At 35.2% G+C, this 12575-nt stretch overlaps 1 protein-coding gene and 1 pseudogene across 1 annotated transcript; one reads left to right on the plus strand and one right to left on the minus strand.

The window, feature by feature from the left end:
• Positions 1-164: 164 nt before the first annotated feature.
• LOC114397364 lies at positions 165-9045 on the plus strand (annotated as a pseudogene).
• Positions 9046-9384: 339 nt separating this feature from the next.
• On the minus strand, positions 9385-11718 carry LOC114395673. The gene is made up of 2 exons (XM_028357505.1): positions 11569-11718; positions 9385-11134 (listed from the first exon to the last, which is right to left on the minus strand). Exons 1-2 carry the CDS (start codon positions 11592-11594, stop codon positions 9577-9579), a joined length of 1584 nt encoding a protein of 527 aa, XP_028213306.1. The 5' UTR covers positions 11595-11718; the 3' UTR covers positions 9385-9576.
• Positions 11719-12575: the final 857 nt, after the last annotated feature.

The raw sequence follows: 12575 nt of genomic DNA on the forward strand, positions 1-12575 counted from the left end.
TCAAATATAATTTTTTTAATTAACTTTATCTTATTTAATATTATTATATTTAAAATATTTTTTATTTAATTGATTTGTTACTATTAAAAAATTATTTCTGACCAAAGAAATTCATACAACCGTTACATTCAAAAAAATAAAAATAAAAAATCGAAGATACGGTTATGCTTCGTTTGGCATTTCCGCAAATTCCACTCTCAAGATTCATTTCCGATTCTGAAGCTCCAAATTTGAGAATGGTGTCTTCTCTCTCTACCTTTTTTCTCTGCACACACTCTCTGAAATCCCCAACGCTGAAACCTCTCACGAAGTTTCATTGCTTCGCACGTCTTCGTTTTCGAGTTCCACCGAAAGCTTCTTCTCAGAACAAAAATGCCAACACTGATTCCGTGGAAACTCCGTCCCTCCAACCCTCTTCCCCTAAACCGCCTTATGATTCCTCTTCTTCGCTGCTTCGTTGTTTCAGGTACTCTTTGATTTCGAGTTCCTTGAAGTTGAATTTAAGTGTTTTTTTTTTAGAATTTAATAGCACTGTTATCTAATCATAGTTTTTTTTTTTAATGTATGTTCAGATTTTTTATTTTTTTTATATCAACTACTTTAAAATTCATATGTAGAGTGATTTATAATTGATTGATAGTGTAAATTTTTTCAATATACAGAGAATGGAAATTGAACTTTTTTAATCTATTTATTTGTAAAGTGGGGTTTTGAAGTTTGTTTATTGGGTTTTGGCCAGCGATGGGTGGCTTACATTTGATGAATCGGTTGTCTATGCTTTGTTTTGAATTTTTAGTTTAATTTTATGCGTAAAATGTATTTTGTATTGATTTAAGAGTTTTTATTTGCTTGTTTGTTTATTTACAAATTGGGGTTTTGGAGATTGAATCTTGGGCTTTGAAATGAAATGGCTGGCTTAAAATTGATGAATTTGTTTTCTATGCTTTGCTTGAATTTAATTTTATGCATCTTTATTTACTTTGAAGTTTGTTTATTGGCCCATGAACAGGAATGGCTGACTTAAATTTGATGAACTTGGGATGGAGATAGTGCTCATTGCTCTGCCTGCTGCTTTGGCTTTGGCGGCTGATCCTATTGCCTCATTGATTGACACAGCGTTCGTTGGCCACATAGGTACATTGGTGGAAATGAATTTTATGATCGGAGTTTTAATTTAACTTGGGGAAATAAAAAAGAATTGTGAGATAGCTTCAGCTTTTTATTCTGAATTTGGAAGCTAAGGGTTTGTTAGGTTAGAGAAAATGTTTTTCTGTTTTCATTTTCAATTTTAGCTATTAATTACAAATTTACAAAATGCCACATTGTTTCTTTTTCCGTTTAAAATATTTATGCAAGAAAAGATGAAAACAGTAGAAATTTATAATTTCTTATATAAATCTTTGGAAACAGGAAATAAAGTCAAAACAATATGTCAATTTGTAATTACTATTACACAAAATGCTTTCTGAAACCAAACATACCTTTTAATTATGGTAACAAGTGTTGTCTTTTCTCTGGTTCTGTTTGTTTTGACTTGTATTGATAAATGATTGCTGTTGAATAGAGAATTCTCCCTTAATCAGATTTCTCCATGCAGGGGCAGTTGAATTGGCTGCAGTTGGGGTTTCAGCTTCTGGCTTTAATCTAGTGTCAAAAGCGTTCAATGTTCCTTTACTTAATGTTACTACATCCTTTGTTGCGGAGGAGCAGGCACTGATTAGGAAGGAGGAAGAGTCCATTCCAAGTGATAAAAATGGTATGTTTTTCAACTATGGTATCAAAGTTTTAGTAGGGATGTCTACATTTGCTTGACATGGTCATAGATTTTCCTTTTCAGATGTATATACAAATAGTTTTGATCTCATGTGGGTCATGATTTCTCTGGCAAGTACCAAAGCAAGAAGCTCCTTCCTTCAGTATCAACTTCTTTAGCACTTGCTGCAACTCTTGGAATGGCTGAAACTGTGGTGCTTACGCTTGGCTCTGGCATTCTTATGAATATCATGGGTATACCTGCTGTATGTCATACTTGGCTAATTATTGATCCGTACATCATTTCATATAAGTGATTTTACGTTGCTTTGTGCTATAATTTCTTCTGATTCTGCACTTTGCCAGGCCAGATAATCCCATCCGCTTAACACAAAGAAAAAGAAAACAAAAAATAATCATTAGTTGCGAACACTAGAAGCACACTTTATTCAGGTTTAGGTCTAAATTTCTTTGCCTCTTTGGACAACCTCTCCTTGTAGCAAGATAATTGTATCATGAAAAGTCTAAATGGAAAGCAATATTTCAGGTTCAGCTAATATTTTGAACTTAATTATGAGGTTAGCTAGTGAACTTGTAATTAATTTGTTATAAGCTTGTTTTATGTTTCATAATTGCAAATGATACTTTTTTCTTACTCAGTTATTTTATGCTACATAGTGGTGTATAATTTTAATGAATCATCATAAATGCGGGGAAAAAAATTCAGATATAGACTTATGTTTTGTTTTAATATAGCTTTTAATTGGTATATGAAATGTGTTCGGGATGGCTCCTATGTGTTTTGTAACAAGAACAATAACAACAACAACAACAAAGTCTTATCCCACTAGGTAAGGTCGGTTCGACTACATGAATCATACGACACCATTCAGTTTGGTTAAAAGCCAAAGCTTCAAGAATATTGTTTATCATGAGATCTCCCTTGACAAATTCCTCCAAAGTCCATCTTGGCTCTCTCTTCTCCTTTTCACTAGACTAAAGACCAGGCGACCTACTCTTCTCATTGGTGCCTCCCATGGCCTTCTTTTTACGTGTCTAAACCACCTTAATTTTCTGTCATCTTTTCCTCAATCGATGCTACACCAATTTTTCTTATATATAATTATTTTGTATCTTGTCCTTTCTTGTGTAACCACACTTCCATCTTAACATTCTCATTTTTGCTACTCCTGCATTTCTCTCTCATCCTTTAAAGCTTAGCATTCACTATTATTGGGAAAAATTCAAGTCCTACATTAGCTAGAGATAAGGCCAAGATAGAGTATATAAATGGGGGCAATCCTCACCATATGAGCTAGTTTTTGGGTCGAGATCCAAACTCACATTCTAAGATGGTATCAGAGCCTATCATAAATCCATTCGAAGGGCCACCCACCATGTTATCCATGCACTAAGCCCAAAAGTGCTGCATGAGGGGGACTTATTGGAAAATCCCCAAGTCCCACATTGGCTAGAGAAAAGGTCAAGATAGAGTATATAAGTGGGGGAAACCCTCACCTTATGAGCTAGCTTTTGGGGTTAAGTTAAACCCAAACCCACATTCTAAGAGCTACCATATAGTATAATTGGGTGTATAACAATACCATAAAATTTGTCTTTGAGTTTGATAGATACTTTGCAATTATAAATCACCCCGGATGCCTTCTTCTCCATTTTAGCCATCCCGCTTGTATCTTGTATGTGACATCCTCATTAATTTCTCCATCATTTTGTATTATTGATTCCAGATTCTTAAACATAAAAATGCGCAGCAAGAAAATTCTTATATCTTGGTATTTTGTTCCTTTTTTGTTGGTTTAGGGGTCATGAAATGTAAAAAAGAAAAACACTTTTGGCTTCTCTTCATGGGTACTTGGTTTTATATAATTGGATTTTACTTGTATAATCTTGTTTACATCACTTATTCCATTTATACGCTGTTTAGGATTCTCCGATGCGTGGACCTGCTGAGCAGTTTCTTACATTGAGGGCCTTTGGCACTCCAGCAATTGTGCTCGCATTAGCTGCGCAAGGCACCTTTCGTGGATTTTTAGATACGAAGACACCTCTATATGCTGTTGGCAAGTATTTCAGCAGCTTACTCTCTCTCTCTCTCTCTTCTCATATGTTACATACAATTAACATTAGTGATCAAGTACTCATTTACCAACAGTACTTTTGAATAATTTTAATTGGCAACAATTTTGAAGTTTTTATTTATTTATAAATGGCACTGAGCTTAGAAATAGTTCAATTTTGACAAGAAATTAACAGTTTAACATGCCTTTATGAATCAAGGAAAGAGACAGTTCATAATTTGAAATTTGAAATTACAAACAAGTATCTATTAACAGAGATGATCCTTGGTAAATATGTAATGGGGGATTGCATGATTGTCTTAATCTGTGAAACTATAATCTATTATCCACGGTTTATATTTTTTGGGAAGATGCAAAGGTTTTTAACTTTTTTGACAATTGGATTATTTAAACAATCTTAATTCATGGTGAAGGCCCTTTTTGGAATACTATATAAAATGCTGAAAGAGTATAATGTTACAATAGAGAATAATAAATGAATTGGGATGTAGCAAAGAAAATGCTATTACCAGCAAATGTTTATATGTTCTTCATTTTACCTTTTTCTTTATAGTTAACCATAAGATCCTCTAGCAAATTCTGAGTGTTTGCTTTCTAATTTATATATGTGATTTCCATGATGGATTATATATTTTCTCACTGCAATTTGGCTCTATGGGATGTCACCTTCATGCTTTTACATGTTTATGCTTTACAAAATGCTCCATGCAGTGCTGCTGGGGTTGATGTGTACTTGTGGAAAAATAGGAGTACATGTCTAGGTTTGCTTGATGTAAAAAATGAAGGGTTGCCTTGGAATGTCAGGTGTGGGAAACTTTCTTAAAGCCATATTGGATCCAATATTAATATTTCTTTTTGGTCTTGGTGTTGGTGGTGCTACAGTTGCTACTTTGATCTCTGAGTATGTCAATGATGTGTTAAACTTAGTATTATCTGTGCATTCTGCACACATCCCTTAATTCATGTGATCTGCTTTCAACAGAGTTTGTCTTTGTGTTCACCAGATATTTAATAGCTTTCATTCTGCTATGGAAATTGAGTGACAAAGTGCTGCTAATCCCTTCCGAATTTTATGGGAGAAAATTTTTCAGCTATCTGAAATCCGGTATGCACAATTAAGTTGAATTGTTGCTTTGCCTTTCCCTTCCCTTCAATGAAAATTGGTAATGATGATGAAATGATTGGAGTAGATTGGAAAGATGATTGCAAGTTTCTGCAGTATGTCATTGAAATTTTCTTAGACAAGCTTCATCTATTCATGATTGTGGATAGCAAATTCAGCTTCATCTGTGCATGATTGTGGATAGAAAATTTAACTCAACTGAGTATCTCAAACAATACCTTTTCTTGAGAATTAATGACCTAAGTGTGAATATGTGGATTGCATAACATTTTGGTTTCTGTTGATTTTGTGCTTTAAGTTTTATTTATTTATTTATTATTTTTCATTTGATTCTGTCCTATGCTTGAAACTCTGGGAGAGACTTTACTTTTTGATTCAAATTGGATTTTACTGTGTCTTGAACCAGCTATCCCAATAGCTGAAGTTTTTAAAGACATCCCCCCTCCCCCTATTCCTAAAATGTTTTTGTATTTTGAGAATGAAATATGAATTTCATTAACTTGAAAATGTTTTGTTTGGTTAATTGCTTCTATTACTAGGCAGAATACATTATGTGAGTTAAGGTGCGATGCAGATTAATCTTTCCTTTTTAACTATTGCATTTTGTGGGTGGTCTTGTTTCTGCTAGGACTTTGGCTGTGTTTATAACTGTGATGCTGTCAACATCTGTGGCAGCTCAGCAGGGCCCTATACCACCTATGGCAGGTCATCAAATTTGCATGCAAGTTTGGTTGTCTGTTTCTTTGCTCAATGATGCTTTGGCACTTGCTGGTCAGGTTAGATAATTATATTGCATTGGACTATAAATTGCATTTTGTTTGGATGCATACTAAGGTTATACCAGTTTAAATGATCAATACATATCTCATGGGCACTTTAGCTCATCCAGTTTCCATATCGCATGAATTTAGAAGAATAAAGTTCTATAATATGAAATGGCATTATGGTGAGCATTTGAGGGCTTTCCATGACCATGAAATCATGCAAATTGGTGGAGGGGGGGGGGGGGGGGGTGTTAGATTTTTCATCTTAAAACCAATTGGCATTAAGTGAAGTTGACCAATATTGCACACCAAGAATTGAAGCAGGCGATGTGGGACCTTGCAACACCCCTCCCTTCACAAATGCCTGTCAGAACAAACAAGCCTACCAGAACAGGCGATTGACCAAGATGGGATATAGGCTTTGATACCATGTTAAATCTTATCTTAAAACCAATTGACATTAAGTGAAGTTGACCAACAAATATATAAGTTACACTCCAAGAATTGAAGCAGGCGATGTGGGACCGTCCAGCAGGGGGCATTCCATTTTACATGATAAGCTTGATACTTTTCCATTTCCCAAGATACTGAAATGGTATTAGTAAGAAATAGGAATTCAAATATTGTACCATATCCTCCAATGTGGCCCAAAAAGAAACATTTGGCAAAGATTGGAAGAATTGACTCTGTATCATGCAGTTTCAAATGGTACAGATGATATGATCTATTATTTGAAGATATGAAACAAACTAACTATTTCAAAATTATTAGGTCTTTGAAATTATGTTAGAACTCATGGTCACGGTGTTATGAAAAACAGAAATTCAATATAACAGTGTTATTTAATATGAAAGATAGCAGAAAGCTAGTACAGGAATTGAGAATGACAACCAGAGTCTGTGACTCCTTCTCCAGAGAAATATTCCCCTAAACAACCACCATTCCCCCTTCCCTTTTTTCTCTCTCCTCACCTCCTTACATACTCCATCCCCTAACAGAATTTGTTAGAATCTACTATGCCACATCATGTAACTAACTCGCACTCCCTAATCCTATTTTCTTTCTCCTAGAATAAACTTTCCAGTTTCCATATAGTGGGCCTATGTGACTCCTCACCAATATGAATATCAGTATTATTCACCGGTGTCCTATCAAATTAATTTGGCTGAAACTTACTGTATCGTGTTAAAATGACATTTCTTTTACAGGCACTTCTTGCCCGTAATTACTCCCTGGGAAATTATGAGCAAGCAAGCCTTGTCATATTTAGAGTGATGCAGGTTGTCACCATAAATTGCTTTCTTCTTCCTTCATACCTTCTGTTAGTGAGATTGGAACTTATACTGACCCCGAATTCTTTTCTGGTACTCTCTTTTACATGTTAAACAGATTGGTTTAGGAGCAGGAATCACTTTGTCAATGATCTTATTCTTTGGGTTTGGAGCATTTTCTAGTTTATTTAGCACAGATTCTGAAGTTCTGGATGTTGCTCGGTCAGGTATATGGGTAAGAAATCACAGTTGTTTGCAGAAAATTACCTTTATTATCATTTTGTAGGCTTTATATGCCACTCCCTAGTTGACTTGGATTGACTTTAAGAATCAGACACTCGGCCTGTGCAGAAGTGGGTCTGAGTGGCCAACTCATGAGTACCAACTCCAAACTGAAATCCTTTTGTTTGAAAGTATTAGCCTGTGCAGAAGTGGGTCTGAGTGGCCAAGTCATGAGTACCAACTCCAAACTGAAATCCTTTTGTTTGAAAGTATTAGCCTGTGCAGAATTGGGTCTGAGTGGCCAAGTCATGAGTACCAACTCCAAATTGAAATCCTTTTGTTTGAAACTATTATAGTGCATTTACCAGGAAAGGAGTTCGCTCAAGAAAGTAGAAGAAAGAATTTCATTTGGATGTCTGTTTATATTTATTTTTTTGTCTGTCTGTTCTTCCTCTAATGTTGATTAATACATTGAAAGCTAATATTTTTTGACAGTATCAGAATTTTTGTTCTTGATGGGTGTTTAAGCCATGGTAACCTTTTAGTAGGGCTGATAAGGGTTCATTATATGCAGTGCAATTCTCCATTCTTTCTGTGGAAGCATGTATACACAGTAACGTCAATTGGAATGTCTGAAATTTATTTACATGTGCAGTTTGTTGCTGGATCTTGACCAGTGAATGCTTTGGCATTTGTTATTGATGGGATTTATTACGGGGTATCAGACTTTGGTTATGCTGCTTACTCGATGGTAATTTCCTAGGTTGAAAGATAGTTAAACATGCCATATGATTCTTTCCTCTTAACTCATTTCCTCGTGCCCTTTTTTTCTTTTGGCTTTTGTTATGGGTAGGTGTTAGTTGGACTAGTTTATTCAACTTTCCTTCTGGTGGTGGCTCCAGTAGGGCTTCCTGGAGTCTGGACTGGATTGTTTATCTTCATGGCTTTGCGTGTTCTAGCTGGACTTTGGATGTGAAGTATTTAATTCATTTGGAAGGTGATAGTTGGGAAACTTCATGTTGGTGTGTTATTACCCATTGCACTACTCATATTCAAATCCTACCTCGGAACAATGGCAAAATGACACAGGACATGTTGGATGAATGTGACTTGACATCAAGTCACATAGTATTTGTTCTCATTTATCTTGGTATTTTATTGGGGAGGGGTAGGATACTCTATGAATAACATGATCAAAATTTTCTTCATAAGATTTTTATTGAGTTAATATTTTTGTTTTCTTAAGGTTGAGCAGCAAAAGTGGGCCTTGGGATACATTCTGGTATAAAGATGGAGCAGAAGATTGACCAACATGCATTCAAGGTCATGTGTTCAGTAGTACTCAGAAGTTCCAACATTCACTCCTCAGGTTAAAAAGCCATTTTCATAATGATTAGTTCAGAACATGATTCTCAAGATCTCTAATATGAGTGCACTAAATCCATGCAAAGAGAATCCAGTATCACTGCAGGACTACAGTAAATTATTGAAATGTCGCAGCCAATTACTGCTAACCGATTGTCAAAATCTTGCTGATTCAATTAGAGATTGAATGACCAATAGAACAGAGAGGGAGAAAATTATTGAATGACCAGCCTACAGCTTAGAGGCTAGTCTTTTTGGCCCTTTGGTTTTTTGTTGGAAATTTGTATTTATTAGAAAATTGCACAATTTTGTATTTTTTCATTGCTAAAGGCAACTACAATGCAAGTAAGAGTAGGTACTCTAATTTGTCCATTGTTGCTATTCAAGTTAGGTGTGTACTGTGTAGTATTTACAATTTTTTTTTTAATAGTTATTGCTTATTATATTAACTTGAAGTTTTGGAGATTTTCTTTATGAATAAATAATAGTATTATATTCAGTAAGAGTGATTAGTTACACGTCTATTTTTCTTAACTAGAGTTTAAGTTTGAGTATCGCATATGAAAAAAAGAAAAAAGAAGAAAGAACTAATCCCACCATTGTCTACACCAAAAATAGTGCTTGTAATAAAATAAAAATGTGTTTTTTTGTGCCAAAAACTTAAAAAGTATGCAGTTTGAGATATCAAATATTAATAATAACTTTATGGCAAGTGGCAATGTGGGAATTCAGTTTAAGATTATACGATAGTGGTTGCATTTTGCCGTATATGAATGGCGTAATCAACATTTGGAGTGGGGTAATCATCATAGTTCTTCAACATTTATAATTTATAACTCAATACAAAATTCTTACTACAAAGTACAAAATCACTATAGAGAAACGGAAACATAGCTTATTGAATCGCCAAGGTGGGGAAAAAAAACATGCTATAAGTAACCCCACCAAAGCGAAAAACACTGTAAGCCTTTAATAATATACTAAGATCCTACATGTGGAAAGCATATATCAAGTAACTTCTGCTCTTCATATAAACCAAAATCATAATCAGGATTTAAGAAACTATAATCATGACCAACTTCCAAGTCTGGAAACTGCACACTATTCCAATGCTCAGGAAGGTATCCACCAAGTTTGTGCAGCTGTTGAGAAAGATCACACAACTTCCTACCATGGCCAGAACTAAATCCAGGTAGTGAATTTCTGTTTGTGTTGATGTTGTTCAAAGCCTCAACTTGGGACATACTTTCAATTGGTCCAACAGTGCCACCACCAAACAGATGAATTCCCTGCATAGAAGGATGATTGGAGTCCCCTACTATTGGTGCTTGATTCTTGTAATGAATAGAATGTGCTCTCAGCTTGCATTCCAAACCCTTAAGCCTAGTTTTCATCTCATCAAAATGTTCACTTCTTCTAAATTGCTCATTTGGTGACTGACCATGGCTAATCTTCAAGCACTTGCCTTGACATAGTCCTAGGATTTCAGAAATTACTTCCTCAGTATGTTTCTTTGCAATAGATGCCTCAGGATTTGGTCTTAGATTGGTATCTGGCAGCATATTATTATGCATAAATCCAAGGCAATGGTTGCTGCAGCTCAACTCACAAGAGTTCAAAGTTTCAACTGATTCTCCTCTTGTTTCTTCACTCTTGAGCAAAATCTCATGTTCAGTAGCAGCATCAGAAGAGCCAGGAGAGCTACAATAGTTACCTCTTGCATTCATGGCTATATCCATAGGCTCCTTCCGCAAGTGATTAACCTCTCCACCTATGCCAGAGTTTTTCACAACCTCCTCCAATTCTCTCTCCATTTCTTCACTTTCTCCTGGTACTTCAGACTTAACATTTTTCAAAGTTGTTGCCATACATTCTTCACTTGTTTGACACTGTTCAAAGCCAGTTGTGATTTCCTTCAACTCCTCTATTGAGTCATCAGCCACACAACCTCCAGAAAGAATCGGTTTCTCTTCTGTCTCCTCAAAGACACCAACCTTAGAAAATCTTGGTTTCTCTTCATGACACCGATGACGGTTCACCTCCAATTCCTCAGCTTTTGCAACATCACAACCATTCTCTGAAAAACCACTTGGTGATTTTTTATCACTTCCACTAGAAGATGATGATCCATTAGAGTCTATTGACTCGGAAAAATTCAAACGGGCACAAGGGCCATACAAGGCCTTAGCCGCTTCATCATAAGCAAGAGCAGCCTCAAGTGCAGTGGAGAAAGTACCAAGCCAAAGCCTATTTGCTTTCTCACCAACAAGCTTGCCATTGATAGGTTCGCGAATCTCAGCAACCCATTTACCCCAAATCCTCTGCCTCACACCTCTGAACTTGCAATCGGAGTTCTGAGGCCCTCCCTTTCCTCTCATGCACCCTTTTCTCGACCCTTTTGCGGGAGCTTTGTGAATCACTTCCACCCCATTTTCTCTAGAGCCAAGTTGTTGCTGCCTGTTGTACTCCTTCCATTTTTCAAGTGTGTCTTCCACATAATCACTTCCACCGTTGCGTCTCTTCCGCGATTTCCTCTCCCTGCAGCCATTCCAAAACCAACAAATAAACAAAATATTTGTTAACTTCACTCTTACTTTCTTCAACAAATCGTTAGCTAAGTTTTCAAAGTAAAAAAAAACCTACATATAGAAGCATAAGAAAACAAAGCTTATGCAGCAACCACAAATTCATTAGAATAAAATGGTGTATGAATTGATAGTATAAGCTTTGTTTGATAAATTTGTTCATTTTTACAACAGTTTCCTTAAAAATCATCCCAACAGTGATTTTTGACTAGTTTATAATGTAAAATTTGTTACACCAACAATCCATAAAAATTAAATTTGATTGAATATAAGGAGCACCAAAAGAAAGAAAGGGATGAAATGAACAAAATAGAATAAAATCTAAATACAGTTTGGATCAAATGAAAGAGTAGCAAATTGAGATGAACAAAGAAGAAAGAAACTGACCCAGAAACGTTGTTATTAGTCTTCATGTGCTTTTGCTATTGAAGAAGCATGTAGTTTGGTTCCTTCTTCTTGTTGTTGTTTTTATGTTGTGTCATGTGTGAAGCGTTAGGTTGCAATTTGTGTTCCAAAGGGTTTAAGAGGGGTTTTGGATTTTTTTATTAAGTTTGCGGCTGTTTTGTTTGGGATGTGTGTGCATGTGCTCACTACAAACGTCATTCTTGACTTGTTGTCTAAGAAAAAGTTGAAGTGTTCAATTTACATTTGGAAGAGTGAGATGCGAAATTGGTGGGTTTAGATAGGCATGGTGACGTGGCACGTTTTCAGATTCTAATGGCGAGGCTGATGAGCAGCTGGGGTTGCGACACGTGGCGGGATTTGTTTCATGGTGTCAACGCGCAGGAAGCTTTCTTCACCACGAAGGGGTCCTTTTCTATTTGGTCTTGTTCTTGCAACACTTCAATTATGAATTATCTATCTCTCTCAATCTCTTATTTTTTTTTCCCCTAACCCCAACAATGTCGTTTATTTTCTCTTACGAATTTATTTATGAGTAATGCTAATAATATATCCTAACATATTTTTTAAAAAAAATTCTAAAAAAAATATTTTTTAAATTTAGTTTTTATTATTAACTGAAGTTTACTTAAAATTATATTTTTTGGTCTCATCATTTATTTATGAGTTTATATTTTGAATTTATAATTATTAGTAAATTTTAGCTAATAATAAAGTTGTTAGAATAGTATATTGAAAAATATGCTATTTAGCACTCCTCTTTATCTATTTATTTTCTATTTTATTAGAAGTTAATACGAATTGGATCGAGTTTATTTTCATGATAAAAAGAAAAGTAGTCAGATCAATATGTTTATTTTATAGCCATTAATTAACTCAACCTGCAGATCTATGTCATTGTCAGGTCATCCGGTTAGATATTTAAAGAATACATAAAATAAAAATAAAAATTGAAACAAGTACACTGAAAAGATAAAAGAAAAAATTAAAAA

Source organism: Glycine soja, chromosome 18, assembly GCF_004193775.1.
Source record: "Glycine soja cultivar W05 chromosome 18, ASM419377v2, whole genome shotgun sequence".
NCBI classification, from domain to species: Eukaryota; Viridiplantae; Streptophyta; class Magnoliopsida; order Fabales; family Fabaceae; genus Glycine; species Glycine soja.